Below are 27420 nucleotides of genomic sequence, written 5' to 3' on the forward strand. Positions count from 1 at the left end.
ATCGACAGTTTTAACTCGTAATCGACGTTTTATGTTCTTTTTTAATTTGCTTTTAACAAATTTATTTATTCGGAACAGTACCCATTTCTGGCAGAGTAAACTCTTATTATGGCACCAACATCGTCATCTGATATATTACGCTTCTTAGAATTTTTGTCGACATGTACACAAAAACATTTTTTATCGATATGTAGCGGTCGACTATATAGAGATGAGATAACACATTTTAATACTTGACATATTAATTCATCGTTACATGTTGTAAATGTCAAATTACATTTTATAAAAGAACATTTTGAAATAAAAATTAATTTGTTTGCTGTCAGTTACGTTCATAGAAAATTTGCATGATTTAAGGAAAAAAGAAAGTCGTTTTGCAACATTTAATTTTTTCTCACGGTGAAAATTAAACTTCCTAAAATATAAATTTGTTTAATTAGATAACCCATTAGCGCCCAGCGTTGTGTGTGACAGTATTAAAAAAATTAGTGTGATGAAACTTCATGGTCACACGTTTTTTGAATTATTTAAATTTCAATTTACATTAGAGTAGTTGGGTAGCTTCTCGAATTAGAAAAATGTTCGATAAAAAAAGTGTATCTTTTTATTTTGCAACATTCAGGCTAGATTGTATTTGTCAGATATTTGTCACCATTTGCGGAAAATCAAAATACTGATACAAGATGTTTGTACAAAGTATTTTTAAGAAGGAAATAAACAAAAATATGTGCTTGGTCTTTTTGCACAATTAAAAAAGTTGTTGGATGTTGAGGGGTTGAGTTGGATTCGTTTTAGGGATCAAATCTGCATGTTTTGTCAGTACCTAATGCATTTTAATCAGTTTGTTGAAATTCTATCAAAGCAATATCGAGGTGTAGTGTGATGTAGTGAGTGCCTTTGAGCCCCTTAAATATCGAGCACTTTTGAATAATTACGACGAAACACTACAAAACGACCTGCGTAAGTTGAAAATGAAAATTTGTGTTATGGGTCGATTCATCGTGAATTTGAGTTGCGGTGGGAACGATTGATAATTGTAGTTGAAATGGTTGAGGGTTAGTAAGGGATGAAAAATGTACGAGTTTTAATTTTTTCAACAACAGATGCCTCTAAAGTGCAGTATGGGTCCGCCGGTTTATAGATGGTGCTATCAAGAATTGAAATTGAAATTAATGTCGATTAATTGAATCGATCGAAGGCTAATTGTTGAACGACACGGAATATGTATTTTTGAGAGAAGATAATCGGACAGGGTTGTACGTGCAACATCGAGAAGTTGCATTGTTCAGGTGGGGTCGTATTCGTTCTGGATTGTTACATCATTTTAACAATACATAATATTATTTAATACGGTTCGAAGGGGTCCAGAAGAGTCGGTGGAGCTGGTGGGGTTGTTTGTTTTTGTGCAACATTTAAATGTTTGTTTAGGGTTTAGTCAGTCGGTGTTTTAATTTGATTGGAGGTAGTGGGCGTCGTGGTGGTGAAGAGTGGCAGAACGGTGGTGGAAGATGAAGAGGAGGATAAAGGGCGAAGGAAGTGTTTGTGTTGTAATGATGCAAGCCATTATGGTTCATATGTCGTCATCAGCTGTTCGATCTGCGGCGCGCGCTGTCATGGCCCCCGTCGACGTCAGCGACAGTTCGAGTACCGTCAGAGAGCGTCCCGACGCGCAAGTCCGTTCGATGTAATCTTTGGCAGGCGGTCACTTCGGCTCTGCCGACGAGAGATCGTGCGTATTCGGCATCGCCTTCCGCGCAAACTAGTGACACTGACAGAAAAGTGGGCTGGTGGTTCACTGGTGGAGTGTCCTGCGGGTGTACGTGTATGACATAACGACGATCCGATAACCGGCCCTAGACTCAGTGACGTGCACTAATGGGGGAGTTTAGTTTGAGTGGCAACGCGAACATCGGTTTGAGTGCTGTGGAGATACCCGTGAACACCTCGAAGACCAGTCCGAACCCGATATTCTACACCACACCTACGTCGACGAGCGGAACCGACACCATCCTCCAGGCCCAGGGGCGGCCCGCCATGCAGGATGAGCTCGCTGACAAGGCCGCCGTCAGCGGGCCCAACGGGGACGAGGTGGGCGGCGCGGCCACCGACAAGGCCCCCAAGGAGTGCGAAAGCAGCGCGGACCTGTCGGAGAAGCTGGGCGAACAGGTGGCCCCGAAGGCCGCGGCCGCGCTGCCGCCGCTCTTCCATCCCGCCGAGGCCGGCACCCCGGGGGCCCTCTGGTCCGCCGCCATCGAGGACAGCTACGTGCCCGGCATGAACGTGAACGGCAGCCTCGGCTTCCAGAACTTCCCGTCCCCGAACCAGCAGCAGCTATTCGGCAACAATCAGAACCAGGGCCGGCGGGCCATCACGGCCAGCCACAATTTCCCCCATAACATGGGTCGCCAGCAGTCGGGCCACCCGCTCTACAAGGGCTACGGCTCCTGGGCCAACCCGGGCCAGAGCTGGTCCGGAAGCTCTTCGGCCTGGAACCGGGGCCGCAGCGTGCCCAATCTGACTCCGCTGCAGCAGATGGGAGTTGCCGGCCGAAAGCCCAGTCCGACCTTCAACCATCAACAAGTCATATCTCCCGTCAAGTTCAGACGCAGCACGTCCTATCCGGGCAAGGGGCCCTTTCCGCAGCCACCCACCTTCGAAATCACCAACATGGATGAAGCGAGAGATCTGCTTCCTTATCAGGTAATGTGTGGCACTTTTGAGCACTGCACTGTGACTCTTGTGATTGCCACTTTGCCAGTCGCCACACGCTAGCTGTTTTGTGCTCTCGTCTGCTGCTGCTTGCTGTGTCACCCACTACCAAAATATTTTAGTCTAGTCACCTTTGTCTGTGATAATATGATCTCAATAATAAACCATTAATCATTAGTTCGTGTTTGGTTTTATTTATTTAGTTAGTTCTTTTTTTTTTGTTCGTTTTTATTCGTTATAAGGACATTGTACTTGCATTGCATGGTCCAACAACTTTAACACGTTCAAAACCTCGATATTTATAGACATCTACCGCAATATTGTTTTCAATTCGAAAACTCGATGGAGCATGCATTTCAAAACTTATGTCTACATCTAGGATTATTTTTGTAATTTTTTATTTAGGCAGATTTTGTTCTTGTTCTTTAATCGTTGCAATCCCACGCTGTGTATTTTCAAATTGTAACTACGTTTTATCTGATAACAATAAGCACATAACGATAAGTCTTAATATTTGTTGTGCGCCATACCTCCACATCTACATTCTCTCCACCGTTAACCGCACATTTTTACCTACCACCTGAACGGACATTTTGCAACATGTTAATTCTGTTCCAAAAGATTATTAATAATCACAAGATAAGATGACACTATTGTTCTGAATTTAGCATCGTTATCTCATATTTCATTAACTTATCTCTTATACAAATTTATATGAAAGTAACTAGACGGTGATAAAAAAAATAACCTAAGCCTACGTTTTCAAGAGAAATGACACACTCAGTATATTTAGGATGTACCAAAATAGCCTCCAGCAACTTGATAATTTTAGAACAAAAATGGCGATTTGATTATGTATTGTGTTTTTTTAAACGATTTTCAAACCCGCAGTGTTAATTTGGACCAAAACGAGAGATACGTAGCTCTGCCGCTGCCGGAAAAAATGCTCCAATTAAGGTTTACTTTTCGAATTTCAGGTCCGCCATAACGCGACAAGTTTACGCTGTTTACGCAGAAACGATACCCACTAAAAATAATCCGCATTACTAAAATTTTTAGCAAAAGAATGACGTGTTTAGGGTAGCTAGACATTCAGGTGAGGTAAGCAATGAGCTGAAAATAGTAATGGCCATGAGTTCATAGAGGATGGGCTATATATAAATAAGCGCAGACCTATGCTGTATTCTATATTCTCACTGTAGGAAGCCCAAAATCAACGTAAAACTACAAACATCTATATTATCCCGATTTATTAAAAATATTTTTAAAAAATTACGGGTCCTGGGAATCGTGACCGACGCGAATCGTTTTGCCACTACCGTTCCGTAGCTGGTTTTATATTTATTATTAGGATAAAACGAAATTCTTCATGTGCTCTTTCGTCTGTTTATAAGTTAAATAGTTAAATGTATTAGATAATAAAAATAAATTTTTGTTACTGAGCACGCGCTTGAATCGGTAGGCAACACATTAAACACGTATCTACTTTTTTTTCCCTTTCTTCAAATTTTGTTCAAACTAAAATATATATTTGTTTCTGTTGTTGATTTATAGACTGTAATTAACCTCTCCAGGGGTTTATTGATTGCGTAATATTATTCACTTCAAGAATGTAAAATTAAACGGGGCTTGTGTGCTATAAATTTATCAGCGTTTGTAAGTAACTCGACATTTTATGGAATTCATTAAAGAAATAACAATTATTTAAGATCGTTACTTTTTTATGTTCGCAAAATAAAAATAAACTACCTCAAATAATTATAATTTATTACGGAAGCATTGTTGTTTTTTTTTTTTTAATATCAATCAAGCATTCGATTATTTCTAACTCGTTCCTTATCAAATATAAAAACATTTTAGATCACCACAGGATTATTGCGTATTGATTTTAGTTAGAATGTAATGAAATGACCCAGTTCTTCGTGTAGGCAACCCACATGACAGAGGCGTAGTACGTTTATTACTCCTGCAACCGAATCGCTTAAAAAACAAATTTGGAGTATTGTTTAATTCCAAACAATTTAAAATCACTTAAGCAACAAGCCTGATATTCACGTGTCAATCGATAAAACATATTAGACACATATTTTAAACAAAATGAGCTTATAATTTTACTTAATTAGATGAAAGTGAAAATTATGGTGTACAACTGTTCACGTTGATGGCAGATATAACACGATTTGCAGCTTTGCCGTCAGTCAAAAATGTTTAATCTACCGACATTTTTACACTTACTTCTTTTAGTTAAAACCAGGCGCTTTTGCTTCTTAAAATTTTGCACATAAAGTTGACAGGTAAGGATGACGTGATTTTAGTAGTACATACTTCCTAAATAACAGCATTTTTAGATATGTTGGTGATCTATACAAGGCATGGCTAAGCTTATTTGTTGCACCGTAATTTTTTTGGGGACTATATTTTTTATTTTTGGTTAAATTAAGTCTTACTTTTTTGCAGGACCGGTGTGGTGTAGTGAACGCGAATGGAAGTAGTCCTTTAGAAAATATGAGAGGCCTAGAACATTATTTGAATGATATAATGAGACCGCCACCAGACTCAACGGATATTAAAGGTAAAGAACGCAAAATTTATCTCTAGAAGTGTCAAATTCAAAATTCAACGTGATTTCAATTCAAAACAAATAATGAAACAAAACAGTCAAAATTTTCTCTTCCCTTCCAGACTAGATAATTGAAAAGGTCAATACGACAAAATTATTTTCTAACTCCTTTAATGAAGTTAATTATTTACATTAGAACTTATCGGCAGCATTCAAGGTTGACTTGACACTTGCTAAATAAATAATGGATTAAGGAAGCATAATATACTCTTTTCCTTTTAAAGTTACACTCCTTGCCCGTATTTATTTTGACGTTTAATGGATTGTTTGATGGATTTTCTGACTTATATCAGTATATAAATCGGTTTATGAGGATTATGGAAGCATAAACAGCACTTTTCCCTTCTTTTTTTTTATTTGCTCATTTATAGTAGATTTAGCCTTGTCGTATAGGTGTTCCTAAAGAGAAACATCAGTTTTATGTCACTAATTATTCATATCTGGGTCAGTTTGTGTAAATGCGATAGCGATAAAATGAGATTGTAATTTTTATGTTTTTTATTGATCATGCCGTGAAGTATAATTAATGTAGGTACGTCGAATCGACAAAAATGAAACATACATCTTTTTAATATTGTGTATAAAGCAGTATAAAGTGCTTCTACGCCGTGGGCAAGTTCGGCTGTATTTTTTAGATCAAAGGAACTTGTAAAACTTTGAGGTGTTCAGAACCTTAAGCTTCTCTTATACAAAGGGTCTTTACATAATGCCTTTTTTGCGAATATTTGATTATTTTCCTCGCTTTTTTAAAAAATACGCCTCGAAGTTTCCTCGAGAGGGTACATACCTACCTATAATTAGTACCGGGGTTCTAAAGGGTATCGGTTAAAACGAAACAAGCTCACAAAATTGTCGTGCCGGCTTATACATAAGTTATTTTGGTTTCAAACGGTAGTATGCCGCGTAGGTACCGTATAATAAATCAATATTTCCATCGGTGGCCACTGCAGTTCAAGCGAATGCCGACGCCACTCATGTTCCTAAAAAGGCAGCCGACCATGAATGGCAGTGCAAAATTACAAAAAATTACCTTTCCGCAATTTGTTCAATTCAAAAGAGTCGACCTCTTCTCACTGCGAAATTGGTAATCGATGATTTGTGCTTGTTTCTCTCTCGATAATCCAATTTTAAAATTCATCAAAACACCGAATTTTCGCAAGACGACAAAAATGAGACTCGGGATTAAAAGAACGCGAACTTTGCGCACCATCTAAATATAAAATCATTTACATAAAAAACAACATCGCAACTCCACGAGAATTTTCGACTTCCAATTAATCTGGTGGATGAGGCAAGATTGCCAATCAGATTTTGACTGATCGTGCTGACTTACGTGTACTCTTTGCATCTGAAGCAAACGCCCTTAATACCAAAACCAATAAAATACCTTAAATTACATTTACATTTCTTTTCACACATCTGTTCGTATTCAGAAAGATTTCTGTCATGAAATGTTCTTGCTAAAAAATTGCTCCTGCCACAAACTGTAACTTTTTTCTCACTTCATATTTCTCAAAATGGTCTCTCCTGGTGGTGGTCATTGTTTTACACGGTGTGGCCCGAACTAATACCATAATAATAATAATAATAATAATAATATCAACCATGTTAATTATGTCATTAAGTTTTATGTATTGTCTAATGCATATATACTTAACTAGGTAATTAGCATGAAATTTTTTGCTTCAGTTATGTCTGTGCGGACTGTCCTAACCGATGACTATATTCAGAGTACAATTATGCAAGAATTATGTAATCTGGATATGGTGGGTGGCAACGCACAAGTGTTATTTTGATTTGAAAGAAGTCTGAGCAGCATGTTTAATGGCAGAATTTCATTACCAAATGATTGTTTCGCAGTGACTGCTATTTTTTCAAAGAATCTGAAATTCGCGAAATGTTCTTGACACAATAATTGCCGGCCATTGCGGAATTGTATCTGACACAGGGTTCGCATTTGCAGATTTCAAACAAAGTAATTAATCGAATAATAACCGTGTCTCTTTGATTTGAAGATTACCACAAAGAGTGCGTTTTTTTCAAATGCCGGTTGTGTTACTGACGTGTGACAAATTAAATATCCAGTATTTGTGGTTAAAAATTTCCCTTTTCCTTTAGCTTTACGGAAGAGAAAGTGATTGACTTGACTGTTTTCAAATTAAATAAATTTTGAAGCGTTTCTTTATGCTATTTTTTGCGATTTTAGATTAGCTGAATTTCATGCATTCGGGTTATATAAATTATCGATGCCATCTACCGGTGGAAACACGATATGGTTAATAGGTACAAAAAGTTCCTCCTATTTGTGCGGAGCTATTGTATTATTTTATGCAACAAAATTATTTACTTTTGAATTGTCTAGCAATTTCGACGCCACGTCATCTCAATGTACACTATGGGACGTAATTAATATCTCTCTGAAGTTATAATTACACTTCCTATTTAATTACATATTATCTACACGTTCCAAATAGGGTATAATTATGAAATGAGTCGATTCTCTAAAGAACCCGCGCGCTAGACCAAAAACATCGAAGCTATGAATGAAAGTGCACTTTTGCGGTGAACTTTAATAACATTATGTTCAACATTTCTCATTGATTCCTAAAAAAAAATGTGCTGGATGTTCTCGAGAGTGGTTGGAACGTGGACATATTTAATTAGAAACAAATGTAGAACAGTGTAGTTTTGACGACCAATTAAATGAGGACGATATTTATGTAACGATCGTGAAAAATAAGCAATTGTAGTCGTTCCTAAAATAGCAATTAGGAGTCAAGGCACTTGGTAATTTCATAATCCACGTGTGTTAAAATAATTTTAGTAAATGCAAGTAATTAATGCAAAACAGCTTGCATTCTAATTTCGAAAGTGTTCCAGTCTACACAACGTTAAATGCATTGTTTTCTGAATTATAAATTAGTTGGGTAAAACCTGTACGCTGCGTACAAGGAAATATTTTTGTCATAACGTACGATCCGTTTTAATTTTGTGTAATTCAATCGCATTTGCGTAACGAGCGTTTAATAATTGAATTCAGGAATTCGTAGCAGTTTTCCACCAATCAATTTCGCAGCGAGTAGCTCCGTGGTCACAACAGTTTCATTTGAAATTATCACTATTAACATTGGCCTAGATTAAAACAGTAGCTGCAGACACACGTTTTAAATACCGATTACATAATTACGCTATTGTAAGAGGACACACACAGTATGCAGCGTACATCGCGTTCGTAACTGCTTTATTAAGTGCAAATGCGTGGTTGTTTTATGAGGAACGCTTCATTTTACTTTTACTTCCTCTAAAATTTATGATTCACACAACGATCAACAAAACAGAGACCACAGCGGAACCTTGAGGAACACCAACACGTGTCGGTGCGCTAATATAAGAACAAATAATCTTAACTGCTAATTGAAACTGTACAAAATGTAGCTGTAAAATTGAAATTGTGTCGTGTTCTATCTTATTTCGTTGGGAGCCAAATGAGTCTGATCTTGGCGGTGTAAAATTTTCCGAAACAAAACTTGACAGAGCTATTTGGAAGCATAAATAACCAATAAATGTTAATGATGATCGGGTCGATAAAATTAGAATAACTGCGTGGAAAATATTAATTGGAATAGGTCGACTATGGCTATGTAGGTAAAGTATTTTAGATAAAATCCATTGTCTGATGTTGATTTAGTAAATATTACTCTATAAAAGTGTCGTATAGAACTAACGGCAAATGTAATCCTAACTTTTACGACTCCACGGACTTTTTTAATGAAATTAATAATAAGTAAATTGCGTCGCGTCAGTCTATAAAATCAGAATGTAGACATTTCGTAAAGAAAAACAAGATTCAATTATCACGTACGCCATAACTGACGATAAAAGGAATATATTCTTTTTTCGGTCTTAAGTTTCCACAAGCCAATAATTCGTTCAATTACAAGAAAGGTAATGATCGTCGGTAACTCAATACTTACAGGTAGCTCGGCACAACAAAAATTTAAAAAAAATTCAAGTACGAACTTTTATCGGTTGCTTATCGGGGCTGTTTAATTCGTCCCTGAAGGTTCTAACCTTGCCGAAATATGGATCAATAGGTATGATAATTTGGTTTATACATAGTGGATCAATACATTTATTACCACAAAAATGGATGCACTCATACCAACATAAAATGCACCTCTCCTAGCAAAGAAAAATTTGCAAAACAGTTCTGGTTTTGAAGACTTGTTCTCTCTTTTTTGCCTTGGCGAGAGATATTCTTAACGTCATTAATCTCACTAACAGATGCATTTACATATGCAAACTTCAATGTACAAATTCAAAAAAATTAATTGTATATAAATTCCATAACAACACAAACGGCTTGATAATGATATCGCCACAACTGTTATAATAAATAATATGTGACCACAACACGGTGAATCCCCGAAGTGCCTTAGAGAGCACATTTTTTTTAAACCTCACTTTTACAACCTGGAGTTTCTAACCTTGCCGAAATATGGATCAATAGGTATGATAATTTGGTTTATACATAGTGGGTTAATACATTTATTACCACAAAAATGAGGCAGATGCAAACATACAAACATAAAATGCTCCTCTCGTAACAAAGAAAAATTGCAACACAGTTTTGGTTTTGAAGACTTGTTCTCTCTTTTTTGATTTTGGCGAGATATATTCTTAACGTCATTAATCTCACCAACAGATGCATTTATGCAAGCTTCAATGTATAAATTCACAAAGATACATTGTATCTAAACTTCATAAAAAAAAACAAACGGCTTAATAATGATATCGTCACAACTATTAGTTATGACCGCAACACGGTGAATCCCCGAAGTGCATTTTTTTTTTAATCTCACTTTTATAATTATCAATTTTATCATTGTAGAAGAGATTGACAGTGGTGTTTATGTACTTATTAAAACTGTTCTATACAATATTTAAAAAATTCTGTCAAAAAATAAAATTAAATTAATTGCTTTTAGTTTTCTACGTTGTCGTACAACCTCGTAGGTAAAATTTCGGCACATTTAAAAAATACACACTTGTATATCATATTTTATAAAATGTACGCCAATGCGAAGTAACCTATAGGAAACATGCTTTAAAACAAGGAAACCGCATTAGTGTACGTTTTATAAAATATGATACACAGGGTGTATTTTTAAAATGTGCCGAAATTTTACCGACGAGGTTGTGGAACGACGTAGAAGAGTAAAAGCAATTAAAAAAAATGTAGCTCAAAAAATAAACGTCATTTTATTTTTTGACATGGAATTTTTTAAATATTTTTTCCGAGTTCTACATGAAGTCAGTAGCTCGTGGTTAAAATTTCTGCACAACTTTCAAAATCACCCTGTATTGATTTGTGAATTTGTTACGTACAATATTTTGAAGAATGTAATATAACCATCGATTTTCATATTCTCTTCAATTTTACGTAAATACTTATTAATTCATGCTTAAATGAATGATTTTCTTGTACGATTTTAGCTGGGTTAGCAATAACTTGATAATTTTGCTACGTACGATTTCAACGTACAAAATATGGTTAGTGCAGAATTAACGACTGTTAGCTGTAGTTATCGAATTTAAATTGTATTTTAACTACTACCAACCGGAAACGACTGATATTCGAAAATTAAGAAAACTGCAACCACTTAATTCTTGGTAGTAGTACAAGAACCGAAAGTGTAAAACCCGGCGAGTGTGATTTTTCTGTTGGTTTCGAGATTTTTCTTATAGACTCTTTCAGTGTATCTGACGTTATATTTTCATTAGGTCTGAAAGGTTTTGTTATTGTACTTTTGGTTCTCGTGTCAGCTTGCTTTGTAACAAAATCTTTTTTCCGCAGCTTTCTCGTAGCCTGATACAACAGCAGGTATTTTGATAGAGATCTGTTGTAATTAGTGGAGCTTTCTGCAATAGTCCTTCCTATACTGTTTTCGTTAATCAAAATTCTTGATGTCTTTTCTTTATGGTAGTTCTGGAGTGGTAATTCTCGTTCTTCGATCAAACTTGTTTATTGGGTTTCCACTATCTCGTGACAACACTTTGACTCACGTAATACCCATAGATAATAACTGAAACAGATAAACTGATTCTAGGAATCGTTACAATTAAGTAACATCCCGTTGTCGTAATTTGCTAAAAAGGGGACAATTTGATGTACATTTGTCGTGTGATGAAAGCGAAAAATATCAAAGTGTAAGCCGAAGGGAAAATTTAACGCGGCCATGCCATAGAGAATACAACAATAAATTATATTTTGCATGCCAATTTTTGTGGATATTCCAGTAAGTTACCTTGTAGGATTCGTGTCTACATACATATTTATAAATTGTATTTATTTATATTAGGCCGTGCCTTTTCTGTGCTCTACAGCTTTCAGAGCTTTCGTCATGTTTGATTTTACACAGTTTACACAAAAAAATACAACGGTGGAATAAGGACGGTCAATTCTTATTCTGCTTTGTGCTACAATTCTTCCTGTCAATATTAGGTCTATATTGGAGATATAAAGGTTTATTAACTCGTTTTAAAAAAACATGGGAATGTTTAACGGTACCGGAGCTTATTGTAACTTCAGAACCATGACATGTACAGTAACATAGAGCATTTTTTCGGTTCACGTCACTCGAGTTCTTTCGCTAAATGTGTAACAGCAGTTAATTTGTAAATTTTTTCCGACACGCGTTTCGAAATTTGTCGAATTCGTAACTTAATTGAAACTGGATAAACTAGGTAGTTTTGTAATCTAATGGTCATCCTTGCTGTCATCAATATTATTACCACTACATTTTAATAAATGCATTTTGTCATTAGACCACATAAATGTCATTCTGACATAACGCACCGACAAAGTACATAAGTTGTTCGGTGTGAAACGGTTTTTTTTTTATTCTTTCTTAGACGGAAAAATTGTCTCCACATAATCGTCGTCAAATTGGACTGGATAATGTGGCTCATTTTCGAATTATTCCAAATAGACCGTTTTTACCGTAATTTTGTACAATGATCGAAATTGGATCTTCGACGCCACTGTCATTGCTCAACCAATTTGAATAAATATATTGAGTGCGATGTGTAAAGGAGGGGAAGTGGGTCATGATAATTGATAATTTCAACTATTTATAATATTTTGGAAGTCTAAAGTGGCGGTAATTAAGAGACACCGATTTATCAGTCGAAATTGAGAAATGAAACATTTTAAATTTTTATGATTGATGCAATGAGTTTAGAAAGGCTTAAACAAGCTCCAGCCAAGATCTATTTTTATCTTCAGCTGTGACGTCACGAGCCGTTGCCCTATCGACGTTGGCTATTTAGAAACAAGTGAATTTAAAATTTCTTTGAAAAGTAGATAGGTAACGTAAGTCGACACGATTTTCTCGAATTATCTTAAAAATCTTTGTTTTTGTCGTCCCGTAATGATTAGGTTTTCTTTTGCGGAATTCTGTCTCAGGTAAGTCGACCCTAGAAATTCCTTTTCAGCAATGATTTGGTCTGTGGTTGTTTTCAGAAGGATCGATTCGAACTGTTTCTTTCGATTCTGTACTCGTGCATTGTTCCTGTCTTATAAATGTCAATCTGTCATGTATCCTTTACTTGTTCTTGCATGTATTCGTCTCGAATAGCTCCTTATGAGTTATTGTATGTTTTCCAGGAGTCATATCGGTGTATGTAAGGGCCCTATAACTGCTGCGTTAAAAATCCAACTAATTGGTCTTTCTTGGGTAAGTAAAATCTTTTGATGTCTGCATGTGGGTGGTGGAGTATTACTAGTAGTCAAAGGTCTCATTTATGGTTAATCCTTTCCAGTGTTGACCATTGACAGGTATGGGTTCCTTTTCTTCTGGTTCATCACTTTCTAGAGGTTTTCACATCTTCGATAAATTTTCCTCAATGTAGTAAGCTAATTCTACTTCGGAGAGCTTTTGTGTAAATTGTATTAAGGCGGAATAAGGTTTCCCTATTTTTAACTCTTTAAATATTCCTTTGAAGCAACAAAACAAAAATTATCCCGAACTTACGATCCACAAATTCATTACACACCAACTCAATTTACCTCATTCTGCTTGAAGGGGATTTCAAATATATTCAACACAATAAATCAGTTCTAATGAACACTAAGTGTGCTAATTAAGATGACGACGCGGTTGGTATTTATACACAAAATATATACATAATATTAAAGCGACGTAAATAATGTCGACGCTTATCGGCTTATTAAAGGAGTTGTTACGATGCCTGCGGATAAGTCTGGTTGAGGGAGAAAACAGCGAGAACTTATCGACAAACTATAAAATATCGATTGCCAATGCATCATCTGTATTTTATCGACGTTCGTTAAATTATCCAACTCTCATAATAACGTAACTGGTGTTAACAGGAATGATTGATCGATATCGCGACAACAATATTTTCCTAAAAAATCATCTCGCTTTGATCTAAAAATTTCCCGTGCACCGCCATCTGTCCAAACGTCGCGTTTTAATTTTTTACGTACATTTACCCTTAATTTCAGATGAAAGATTGTGCGTTTAATTTTTGATTAGAGAGCAGAGCCGGTGGAGCTGCGGTGGTAGGAGGTGGTGTAGGTGGTCGGGTGAGATGAGATGAGTGGATGAGCTCCTCGATAACGGGAGTATGGAGGCGGTGGAAATGCAATTTGGGATCGGCTGAAAACTGAAACCTGAAATAACAGTAGCTTTGATGCAGATTCCCCAGCTGTTTGGTGCAGTATGGGATTCTCACATGCGCAGACTTGGCTGAAATTTAGTCTGGGCTGTGGTACAGCTTTATAATTTCCTCTATCGCATTCGTGCGTCGCGTGTCAGTTCCATTCGCCGTGCGGTTGTGGCGCATGTTCTTTACACGCGCTCTCTTGTTCCCCAGTGCGCTATGTTCAGGGCTTACGGAACTTCCCCTGTGGACACCTCGACCCCTACACCTACATGGGGATTACAGTTCAACACCATCTCAAAAGGTTGGCATTACTTCTACCCTGTCACTGCAATTAGTCTCTAGCACCAATTACTCCGTTCAAAAATTTTCACAAAGGGACAGACACCACCAAGGGATAGAATTTACTCCAGCCTCGACAATTCTCTGGTCTTTTTCTCCGCGTTTGTAGATCGAATGTCGGTTAAGTGACTTAAATGAAAGTGATTTATAGATCGATTTAAGTGAAATGTCTTTAATCGCCGTTCCAAATTGCTATTTTGTAGACTGTTTTGTCAAATTTTAACTCGTGCGCCCAAACCATCAGTTTTCCCCTAACGTGACGACAATTCACTCAATTGCAGTTGTGGGGGTCAATCAATCGAATTGCGCTTCTTCACCGTGTAACCTAAAATTATTCTTGACAATATTTTCGATATTGTACCTTATCTCTATATACTTAAAAAACCGATATCTACTGTTTTGGTTGTGTGTTCAGATTATTTATGTAAATATTAGTGACGACTACTTGTCCTAACATTATAAAATATCACGAGAAAATTGTATTTTAGCACGTCGCGAAAATATCGTAAACATCTTGTGACATGCCTGTCGCAAAGCTCCGACGTAATTTTTACGTTTGAAATTTTCCCGCCCGTGGTTTTCTGTTGGTTTAAGATAAGCCGGCCCAGCCCTTGAATTGATCCAGTCAATTTTCACATAAAAATTGATCGAATTAACAAATTTCCTTCGTCGAAGGATTAACCTTTGAGAACTAGTTTTTTGCGCATGGGTGGCTCGTATGACCTCAATGTTAAAGTTCAGCACAAGTAATATATTTTATAAGAGTGTTGCATGGTCCTCAATTATGCGTTCTTCTTGATGAGATAAATAATTTAATCATGTTGCGGACTATTTACTTAGATAATAGATTTTTTTTTTACCACTACATTCAATTATTCTTTTAACCGTCTATTTATCCCATGCAATTCAATTTAATTTCAGTTCGGTCTCGTTCGAAGTGTTTGTCTTGCTAAATCGACGGCTAAAGAGTTTATTTGATCTTAAAACTTAGATAATGTGTTTATTACATAATTTTTATCCGCATAATATTCATAAACGGGCATTTTAACCCACTTTTCAAAGAATAATCATTCTGTCATTCCTGTAATAATGCAGAAACTAACGTTCCGAAATAGCTACCGGTCTTTCGATAATATTCGAGTTTTGGTCACCTGATTTGGCTCACCAGATCGTTTTGGAACCACTGCACGCTTACTTGTTACCGTCAAATGTCAAGTTATTTGTCGCTTGAATTGTTTACTATTTTGCGATTTAAACAACGAGGACAAAATTGTGCAAATATTTTACAATTGTTGAATACTTGACCTTGATAGTGTTACAAGAAACTAATAATTCCAATGAAAGTATCATTAGATTTACCAGGATGATTCAAAATGCTCGTTACATAAACTGGTTACTTGCAGAAACAATAGTAACTTGTACACATTGTGAGGCTGCAAGTATCAAACGATTGTGGTGAAATAATTTTGATAATTTTTTTTTTTATAATTCCCACTGACATTGAAATCGAAATGGGTCACAGTAAACAAACACCGGACGTGTTTACTGATTTACCATATTATTTAGGCCTTACCAAATATAACGATTCGCCTTATCGAGATTATCACATTTGTCAATGGAATTATGACATAAGTTGTTCGATGGCAAATTTACTTTTGATTTAGAACCATCTGTGAACTATGTTTTGTTCGTTTCAAATTTTGTCTAATTGGACGATACGGAATGAGGGAAAAATAATGACCAGACCCATCGTACGTAAGAAACAAGAGATAAAAATGAGTACTCTGTCATGTTCTCGTGTTATCTTCTTTTGCAAGACATAGGGCAAAAGAAACGGTGGTCTCATTGGAGATATCAAATTCGTAGAGCTATTTTTGGTTTGAAATTGGAGGTGTACAATTGCTTTGTGTTTCAGATTTCACTGTAGCATTAGGTAGGTGATAACAATGTTCATTTTCTACGATCAAGTTATAGTATGATGTCAGAACGGTGTTTATTTGGTGTGTAATTCCTGAAGTTGTGCGGATTTGACTTGTATCCTAATTTCAACTAGCTGGCCGTAGGTGATGACGGTAGTGGACGCGAATGGAAGTGTCAAGATCATTTCGTTGGGAATAAATTTGATTAAATCTTCTAATTAAAGTGTACGATGAAGTGGTTATCTGAGAGAACGACTTGGAATTGAAAATGATAAGGCAGTTGGGATCTCCGAGGATTAGATGGAGTCTGCTTTATTAGAATGAACTGAAAACGTCGCCACTATTGTACTGCAACATCCTTTTTCATCGTGGGGATACAGAGTAGTTTTAAATTGAAATATCGTCCTGGTCGTTAACTGCGGCAATCGATATAATTGAACAAAACCCGAACTGAATGCAGTATCTGGTCTCGCTATCAACTCTTTTAATTCGTACGTCATTTCATAGAGTAGGCAAATTGTTGTAAAGTAAGTGTTTCCGCTACGCGCTTCCCGCGAAGGGCAATGGCCGGTTCCGCTTAAGTTACGACTCACGATAGAGCCTCATTTAAGATGCACTTACGTGACATCCATTGCTCGGGCCCAATTAGACCCGTGCGCGCAAACTTCTTCCTCCACCTCGAAGATCACAAACTCACCGGTTGGTCCGCGCCGCCGTCACAAACTCGCCCGGTCGGAGATGCACCAGTGTAATTGTGCGTGATTTCCTCTCTCGTCAACGAGGAAGTGGCCTATATCGACCGGTCTAGCACAATTAGTACCTATCACACACTTTCGGCCCGGGCTGTGAAAGCCGCTTGATTGATGATTGATGACAGTGGTCGTCCTTCCTCGAGCAGTTTGGTTGTATAGGTCAGGTCTAAATCAGTTGTACTTCGGTCTTGTAAATTGCCAAGCTTGTACAAAAACCGATAGAGTATCATTTATGTTAATTGCGCAAATAACAGGAAGTCGTCGTGCAAAAACAATGAGTGAAGTTAAAAGTTGTAATATGATATAGCCAGTGTCGCAGCGATTTTAGGAGGGTCAAAACAATGGGGTTACGTAACGAAATAGGCAAGGTATATTCACTTGGGTTGCGTTAAGGTTGTAACATACTTAATTGTTTTTACCACAGTTGCGATTGCGACAAGGTTAAGGTTGTCACCCAGCATACAATTCGTTTTTGTGTTTATGGTCGTACCCACTTCTGACAAGAAATTCCTCTTAAAAAATTAATCTCGTGGAATTATTGAAGTGTTTTATTAGAAAACCAGCTAAGTGAAAATTTCATTATTGTTGTTGTTTACGACATTCTGAGTTAAGGTCTTGCCATTAATTATTATTTCCTCCCACATTACTGACGAGCTTCCTCTTTATCCGTTTATTGCTTAAACTTTCATTTTAACAACGATTCGCCAATTGCAACCGAGTTCTGCTAATCACAACTGAGGTCTTAACATTGAAATGTACTAATTACATGTTGTTTCACAGATTTATAGCCTTGCGAGGCTAATACATGCCGTTTGAAGATAATTTTTAGGTCAGATTTATTATTAATGTAAATTGCAGCTAGTCAGCTCGTATTTCTCCCCTATCTGCCTCACGAGGGGCATCCCGTCTAATAACAGGTCACGGAGATTGCGCTTTATTAATTTAAAAACACCTTACCCTGTCTGTCAGGGGGTAGATTTCTACTGGATTACTTACTACACTCCACTAAATACAAAAGCTTAGAAATTCAATTTGACGACAAGTCTCCATTAATCAACCAAATGAACTTTTTCGATGCTACTGGACTCATTTTATGATGGGCCACTTCTTTCAAACGACGAGATTTCTGAACATAATCGACAGGATTAGTTCTGTTTCGAGTGGGTGATTTAGAAATTGAACAAATCTGATGCATAACGGTGGAGTTAACGATTGTAAAAAGATTTCTCATTACATTCATAATTTGTGGTCATCCTGGTTTTTGTTTTTTGAAAGTGCTAATCTCTAGACAATAATTTATGCAGAAACAAGGCGATTACGTCACGAAAACTTCAAATCTGTACACTTCCAGCAGTCCAGCAGTCGGTGACGTGGCCGTGGTGACATTTCGTATCAATCGGAGATTTGTAAGACTCATCTGCTTTTGCAGCTGTAGGGGGTGTACCACATGTCAAGCAGATAATACGGGGGGCGTCTTGCTTATGACGTTTCAATTTTTAACGAGCTTCATTTTCCTAATCTCCCGTAACGCCGTGTTTAAGCAAAGACAAAGCTAATGTTAAATGTTAATAATGGTATTAACCCTCGGTGGATCTCGAAGGGCATTAAAATTTCATGTTGGCAAATTTGGCGTTCGCTCGAAACATTACGTTTTGTCAAACTAACAATCACAAACTGTACAAAGCCAGGCCTTGCTGTTTGCGGCTCGAGGCTTTTCCTTCCTAATGATGCGGACCCATCGAGGACTGCCTGATTAATAAATTCAAATGAAAAATATTGACTGCAGTGTGATTCAGCGCCGTTAGCTTTAACGAGGAATTTTAAAATTTTGTTTAATCATTAATTTGTGTGTACTTGCAGAAGAGTAGTTCCTTTTGTGAAACCTTAGCAACCATTTTCGATTTTGAAATTAAAAGCGTTATTGCGATAGCTCTAATGAGAATCATTTTATTTTAATGATTTCCGTTTCCGTTTCCTTGTTAGGTACGAACGGAGTTGTGATCGAACCTGCTTTTCAAGAAACACCCCAAATTTTCTGTTTACTAGATATCGATTCTACACAGTAAACATACGCCGATGAAAAATTTATGTTTTGCGCTATTTTATTCGTCAACGACGCACTTGTTTTCCACATTATTTTTACAGGCAACGTTATTCAAAACGAGAATCTATCTATTCCAACAACTCATTATAAAATACCAAAAATTTCTTTACAAAATATTTCCTAATTAGTCACGAATAATCGCATTAGTTGTTAATGTGTGCATCTTTTCTTGCAAAATACAAACTCAATTCATCTTAATTTCATAGGTAGGTACAGCCTGACCGCTGCTGATTATAATTAAACGTTATGCAAGGGTGATAACTAACGAAAATAAATTGGTATTTATTGTGCGACCGAAAAATGTCAGCAGGATTGTGTATCGCACATAACTAAAAATAAATATTAATGAGCGAACTTTCTTTCTTTCTTTCTTTCTACGTAGGATGTCCAAAAGTATGGGTTCCTAAGTGGAATTTTTTTGTGTTTAACTCGTGTCCTCACAGTTTGCACAGTTAAAATTATTTTAGGTAGACACTAATCTACTATTACGTAAGTCATTTAAAAACGTTAAAACGTGTTACAGTTCATACAAATATTTTACGGAATATTCGTAAAATGTACACTTAAAAGTACATACGTATTCCAAACTGAAACATATTTTTCTGTTTTACGCCCACAACATTACGTTAATCTAAAAACCGAAGTGGAGTAACTGTCTCACAACTTGAATAATTTTTGAGCACGCGTTACAAACTTTGTTGCAATCGATTTCATGTTTGAATTTTAATTAGATTTTGTGTTATTTTGAATTTTTTTTCTACTGAATATTTTTGCTGGGAGATTGACGCTGCAGGGTACTGCAACGGTTACAAACAATATGAAGGAAATAAAAAGGAAGATATGTTGAGATGAAAAGTTGCAGTGGTGGTGAATCTGAGCCGCCCCTTGTGAACGCTCGAGGGGCGGTGTTAATGGAAAAAAACAATCGGCATGTATGCGAATGAAATCTGGTGGAGGGTAGAAACAGAACGGTTCTAAATTTAATCAGCGGTTTACAATTTGACAATTGATAATGCAGTGGTAAATCCGAGGAAAGCGAGAGCGACGAAAGGTTCCATAAAATTTACAGCTTCAATCTGTGCTATGGTTTTGACAGAAGCAGGGCATGCGTGTTCTTAAATGGTTTAAATCGATAGACGGGGTAGTTGTACTCCACGAAGTCAAACACCCTTTATTTTAATTCGAGTTGTCCTGAATTCCCACCCTACTTTCAAAAATTTCGGATCACTACAGCACCGCATAATGTACGACTTTGTTCGACGTTGTGGCCCTTTGTGGGGGTATTAGGAACTTGGCTTATGTCGCGTATCGATCTGCGTCTACTAACTCTTCGGCTGTGATATCGAAACTTTAAGTCTAACCCTCTGTTCGGTTAATTTTTGTAATTGTTGCCCAAGCCATTGTTCAGAGACAATTTTAAAAGGTAAATTAATTGAAGGTTTATGTTGTAAAAATGGTGTGGCGTGTGCGGATTTTAGAAGTAACTTTCTCTGCGACATGCCACTCATTTCATTATGTCTGTATTCAAATTACCCATATAAAACACTTGAAATTTTATCTTTAAGGTTAGCGTCTTTCGTAACGCGCGCGACCCATAAATTTGTCCTAAGTTTACCGTGGAGTATAAAAAAATATGGCCGTCATTAAATTTGGGACATATTTAAAGTAGTAAAATAAAATTTTCGCTGGATCAAATTTTCCGTGAATCTAAACGTGTAAGTACAATCGAGTAAACACCGGTGACGTAACGTCGCCGATAAACAAACCACCTGTAAACTGGGAAATGCAAATAAAACTTCCGTTATCTCTCGATAAACATAATCTAGTTATGCCACTAAAGAAATTCCGCCGGCCGCTCGGATAGGTCACTATTTTCGCTACAAGCTGTACTCGAACACATTGCAAACTGTTACGGAAAATGATAAAAGTGGGCGAGTCCATTTCGTAATTGGTAAAATAAAATGTTTAGAATACCTGCACCAAAATCGAATTTGTTTGAAATAGTTATGACGCGACGGTTATGCAACCGACAATATATATATTATTGCGCTGCAGTTTCAGCTCGGTGAAAAATAAACATGTTTTGATGCGATACGGTTCATCCGTAAAAATTCGATCTGGTGTAAATTGGAATTATTGGCACACTTAGATCTGATTGGTGGTAGGCCGTACGTGCGGGATCCGCAACACCACCGATTCGTTAGCGGTGAACGTTTAAAGTATGGCGTTTTGTCAAGTTTTTGTCGGAGCTTTTGTAGAAATTTGAATAGTCGGCTCCTTTCTTGTGAGGCTATCGAACTGTAACCATCGCAAGAAATCGATTCCGGAAATGTGAAGAGACATTTTTCTGTCAGATTTTTCTGGGCTCTGTCAGGAGTTGTCCCCAACAGCAGCACACCCACGAAATACTTACGCACCGGTTACGTCTTTGATCACTCTAAACCGGGCAGAATTGCATTATATAATTTTTAGTAGGTGCAATGTGAGCCCCACGGTGAAAGTTGTCGGTAATTTGTACGCAACAATACTTGTTTATAAAAATAGACCATGTTATTGACCTTGCGTGCGTTATATGGAAATGGATCAAAGGACTATTAAAAGTCCGGAATAATTATTGGAAATCATCGATTTCCATACAACAACTCAAGCTGTAGAGGCGCTTGCACAAATCACAATCGAGATTACGCACGCGTTACGAAATGTACGAAAACCTGAAAAATGCCAAACTACCTTCCAATAAAACGTTAAGTAACCATGTGCTAATTTTCTTTATCGATAAAGTTTATTATACACCTGAAGACAAAGTCAGTGGCGGATTATTATGATTTTTTTTCCGAAGGCATAAAAAATTATCAGTAGGCCAAATCAACTCTAAATTATGACATTTAAACGTTCTATTCCAACTGGTTTTATAATTACTTTCATATCGAAATGCAGGCTAGTATGTTAATGAAAAACTACAGAATGTCGCATAAATAAATTGTGGACGTTCGCAGTTTCGTAAAAGAGGTCTTTCTTAACGCGGGGACCAAGAGGTTATCTTTTTTAACCGTAGCATCAGCGAGTTCCGCATTTTTTCACACTCGCTGAGCGATCGATTGTACGCAGACCCTTCCGAAAATTTATTCTGATAAATAGCCCTCAAAGACAACTCATTAAGTTCTGATTGTAAGTGGCGAATGTTATTTAAATGAATGCGTAAACTTTGGAAGTTCATTTTCTCCAACGACAATTTAAAATTTGTGCCTCTTTGTCAGCGTTGTGTGCGAGCTCGGTACAAATAATCGCCTCGCTATTGTCCGATTAAATAAATTTGAATAATAATAAATGCGATGATAAGCGAAATAATGCCATTTTTACTCGCTAATCAGAAATGGTAGATTTTCTAGGGCACCATCGATTAGCACAACGGGTAAATAGCGATATTTTTTGGTCGATGCCTTGCAGGAAAATCCCGGAGTCGTGAGTGTGAGATGTAAATTATTTTTAACGAGAATTTCCCACCCTCACTCGTGTAACCTATTATCGCATAAAATGAGAGTAGCTTTTAAAATTCTCTAATATAGCAATATATTTCGATTAAGACAAAATTTTCTGCTCGACTTGGACAGTTTCGATGAATATTTAACCACCGGTTTTTGGAAAACCTTGTTCGTCAAATCACTTTTTTCGATGATGATTTTTCTCCGTAATGTTTCCTTGAAAATGATGCGACGCTACAGAATTCCCCAGTCGTTATACAATATCATTTTTTTGCGTGTTGCGTTGGCTAAACACGTTGCCAGACAACAAAATCTAAAATTCGACGAATTTGAATTGTAAAATTTTTCAAAACGGGTAGTATTTCGTTTAGGTGGTGCCATGTAATCACACTGGTTTAATTGTTTTAGGGTTCATCAACTGCAATACAAATGCTTTCCAGTCACTGACACAGTTACATGGTAAGTTTTTGATATTTGTTGCCGCTGCTAACAAAGAGGAATGGCTGATTTTTGTTTTTTTTTTCGGTGGTATAATATTTTTAACAGTAGATTTGTGGATGTGGGTCTGTTTTGCAATTGCATTCTTATTACAAAAGATACAATTTTAAACATTGCAGTAAACTAACAACAGTACTGGAAAACAGTTTAATTTTACGACATGTTTATTTACGTTTACGTAACATTAAATTAAAACATTCTCATAAATTACTTCATTGTTTACTTAATATTTTTGTTTGCAGCAAATTTAAAATGGTGTAGCCCTAACTGTTACTAAGGCCTCTGCGGGATGTCAGAACTGTACAGTGCAAAAGGCTTTTTAGCGGTCCCCTTGTTTTATATCATTGCATAAGTGTTACATTTTCAATTGCTTTATTTATGCTCATTTGCCATTAGACGCTCGGTGTATTTATTATAGAGCACGTCAAGGCCGTGATGCTTTGGTGTTCTGCGAATTTTTTATATTATTTCTTGTACACCTGAATGCCGTAGTGTAGGTATTATTGGTAGGAATTGTTGTGTTTGAGTGGGTAAAGTGTGGAGCTTGATGTTGGTGATAGTTAATGCTGAGGTATTTGGTTTGAAGTGGTCTAATTGAGATGGAAATCTAGCCAAATATACTCGTATACCTAAAACAGACTCCAGGTTCCCATCCCCACCCGGGGATGATGAGAACCGGGTGAGACAGAGCACCCCCACCAAGTCAAGCACGTGCTGAACTAGGGTCGATGCACTCATCCACGTGCCCTCCTAAAATTGGGGTAGTTTCAACGTAAACGCGCATGTGCCCCGTTACTATTGACAAAGTTGCCGTCAATTTCACAACCTACCGACTAGTTTACCTATCTTTATCAAGCTCTACTAACTATTCGCCTCCTGCATTCTAACTTGCAAATAAACGAATGCCGCATTCCAACAAACAAGGAATTATTGATGTGTTTCATTGACTAGTTATTAAATCCCCACCGCAATAAATGTTTCAAAGTAGATTTGCGTCGAGTCGAATGGACGAATGATATTTTGATTTTTTTTAGGGAAGTCGTCTTACTTCCAAGTTCTAGATGACCAAGCCGGGCCCGTGCTGCTCGAAGAGCCTCACTTAGTGGATAGTACGTTAGGTGGTGCTCAACCTCTCAGTTCTCCATCGAGATCGTCCCCCCATTCGCAAGGCTCAGAAGGCGGAGAAAGATTTTCGCGTAAAGTATTCGTCGGAGGCCTTCCACCTGACATAGATGAGGACGAAATAACCGCGAGTTTCCGAAGATTTGGACCCCTCGTTGTCGACTGGCCCCACAAAGCCGAAAGTAAATCTTATTTTCCCCCGAAAGGATATGCATTCCTATTATTCCAGGTGGGGTGAGGCGTCGATCGCGACTTCATAATTTGATTTGTACATTTTAGGATGAAAATTCTGTACAAAGTCTAATAGATGCGTGCATTACCGACGAAGATAAATTGTATTTGTGCGTGTCGTCGCCAACAATCAAAGATAAACCTGTACAGATCAGACCTTGGAGGTTGTCGGATGCGGATTTCGTTTTGGACGCATCAATGCCGTTGGATCCTCGAAAAACTGTGTTCGTCGGAGGAGTACCACGTCCTCTTAAAGCTGGTGAGTGATCAGAATTTTGGGTAGGATGGTTTCGGTTTGACTCGAAGGTATCTTTGCAGTGGAACTAGCTATGATTATGGATCGTCTCTATGGAGGAGTGTGTTATGCTGGCATTGACACTGACCCAGAGCTCAAGTATCCAAAAGGGGCAGGACGAGTAGCGTTTAGCAATCAGCAAAGTTATATTGCAGCAATTAGTGCACGTTTTGTCCAACTTCAACACGGTGATATAGACAAAAGGGTAGAAGTGAAACCGTACGTTCTCGATGATCAGATGTGCGATGAATGTCAAGGACAGCGTTGTGGAGGCAAATTCGCACCGTTCTTCTGCGCTAATGTAACTTGTTTGCAGGTAATCGCATATTAGAGTGAAGAACGTACGAAGGTACTAGTGAATTTTGTGTTTCAGTACTACTGCGAGCATTGTTGGGCGACAATTCATTCGAGGCCTGGAAGAGAGTTTCACAAGCCTTTGGTGAAGGAGGGTGCGGATCGACCAAGAGCTGTTCCTTTTCGCTGGTGTTAACGCAGGAGCGCTTAGTCAGCGGCCGCCACTTTTAGCTTATTACCACCGGCGGCACGGCTGTCCATCGCATAGGCATAATTATCTAGTAGCAATTATACATATTTAAAGTATACATGTAACCAGTTATCTTCTGTCTGAGGCGCCTGGTGGTAGCGGATTCCACTGCACCAGCACCAGCCCATGCGTCTGCGTTCAGCCATTGTACGACTACGATGTGTATCGCTGTATCTGAAGAGGAGGGTCCTTCTGGTCGAGGTCGAGACCAGGAGGTACTTCTGTATATGTTTAGTGCGGTACAGTCAGAAACTTTCAGGGTATTGTAAATACTAGTCTAATCTGCAAGCCGCTGCTGGGCAGAGGACCTTCGCTTGCGGCGACCACTTAGCCCCCAAGTACCTGACCGGCCCGCCTTTGCCCGTGTCCCGCTATTCAGCCCTAACACTAACCCACCTGGCTTCCCCGCTGCCCCGCGAACCTGCTTCATGTCCGCACTCCTACCATCCTTTATTTTAATGTGTGATACCATAAACGTCTTTATGTATTAAATGAATTGCACGGATATGTATAGTATATATTATATATAGTATCAGCTATTCTAAGACTTTGTATTTTTTAAATTTGAATTTTTATACTAAATTGTTATAAATGGTGATTAGCAAAAGTTTGATGTGTGCAATAATTGCGTTGGAGGTGGCCCAGCTGACCTCGGCGCCGTAGAGTTTTATCTTTAACCGTAATTAATGAATATATAACGTTTCCTAGGTAATTGTGTAAATAGGCGCGGGGCGATGAGATTGCAGGCCGTACCCCGTAACGTCTAGTCAGGGTGCAGCCACCCGGCCCGTGCGAACCATCTACAATATGGTACAAATATGTATTGATATGATTTGTAAAGATTTACACTCCTTTTTCTACTGTTTGTATATTTGCTCGCCTGCCCTGTGGGGAGTAGATGATAGTTGAAACGGACAAGACCGTATCATATTCTGTAGACAGTTGTCATTTTGATCTAACGATTATATAACTTTTTATCCGTTTTTGAGATTTAGAAGTGCGTGCAGTCAGATTGTTTCTAAACTGATTGTATAATTTTCATATTTTTACTATGTAAGCTGTGTATTTATTGGAAATTTTTAAAGTTGTATACATTTTTTACTTTTTATAACTGTTTTCAAGCAAATTTTTTGAGTTATTATTTACTATTTTATATGTGGAAATGGACAGTCTCAAACTGCGACCAGTCTGAGAAGAAGCTGGCAACAGTATCGTGTTTCCAGTTTTGATTGTAGTTACCATTAGTGCAATACATCGGGCTGTTGCCTCGATTAGGGATAGTCAATTGTTTCAGATCCTTATTGTTGCCCAAAATGGATCTTTTAGTTTTTGCCCGGTTTGTTGACCGTTGGCTCCTTGACTAGCAACAAACTAGTTTTTTATTATTATTATTATAACTATTATTATTATTTTTTTGTAATTTACAAAATACTATTTAAATTGTTTTTATAATTATTTTATACACTTTTGTATGTTTGTTAGTCAATTTGAGATAAGGTTATTAAAACTGTAAAAAAACAGTTTCTCCTTTAATATTTTGTTAAATATCAGACTTTTTATGTTTTTTTATAAATATTATATAAAAATGTCAATTTGTGTTTATTTGATAAACTGCTGTTAAACTTCTATCATTCGTTTTCTTACATCCAAAAAAAAATCCCTCGTCGTCCAAACGGTTCGCTCTGACTCTCCCCACGATTGCATTAATTTTTACAAACTTTTAATCCCTCTTCTGTTTCCCTCCGAGACCCAAAAAGACACGACAAAATTTTCTCGATTACACACAAATGCTAATTAAATTAAGTCTTAACTTTACGTAATTAATTATACAGTAGCCGCGGGAACACTCTAATATCAAGTACCTATATTACGAAGAGGAAACGTGCAATACGTACAAATTCACGTTTTCAAACTCGTGCTGGCCGAATTTTTCACGTGCATCATCTAGAAGTGGAAACTTCCGACCCGTATTTTTTGAGATACCTATCTGAGACGTTTCCTGCATAAATGTGATGTTTTACGAAACCAAAAAATTTTGCCAACACAAAACGACAATCAATTCCGTAATCACCAATTCTGGAGATCGAACACGTCAGTCAAAAACGTCGCTTTCT

At 37.4% G+C, this 27420-nt stretch overlaps 1 protein-coding gene across 2 annotated transcripts; it reads left to right on the forward strand.

Moving 5' to 3' along the window:
- The first annotated feature begins 1478 nt into the window (after positions 1-1478).
- orb2 lies at positions 1479-26932 on the forward strand. 2 transcript variants are annotated; one of them, XM_069060753.1, is made up of 7 exons: positions 1481-2700; positions 5167-5281; positions 23025-23075; positions 24149-24465; positions 24516-24726; positions 24786-25078; positions 25136-26932. In XM_069060753.1, the coding sequence occupies exons 1-7, from the start codon at positions 1876-1878 to the stop codon at positions 25250-25252; spliced, it is 1929 nt and encodes a 642-aa protein (XP_068916854.1). In that variant the 5' UTR covers positions 1481-1875; the 3' UTR covers positions 25253-26932. The 2 variants fall into 2 exon arrangements, with proteins under 2 accessions (XP_068916855.1, XP_068916854.1); XM_069060754.1 differs by lacking the exon at positions 23025-23075 and having other exon boundaries at positions 1479-2700.
- Positions 26933-27420: the final 488 nt, after the last annotated feature.

Source organism: Tenebrio molitor, chromosome X (genome assembly GCF_963966145.1).
Source record: "Tenebrio molitor chromosome X, icTenMoli1.1, whole genome shotgun sequence".
NCBI classification, from domain to species: Eukaryota; Metazoa; Arthropoda; class Insecta; order Coleoptera; family Tenebrionidae; genus Tenebrio; species Tenebrio molitor.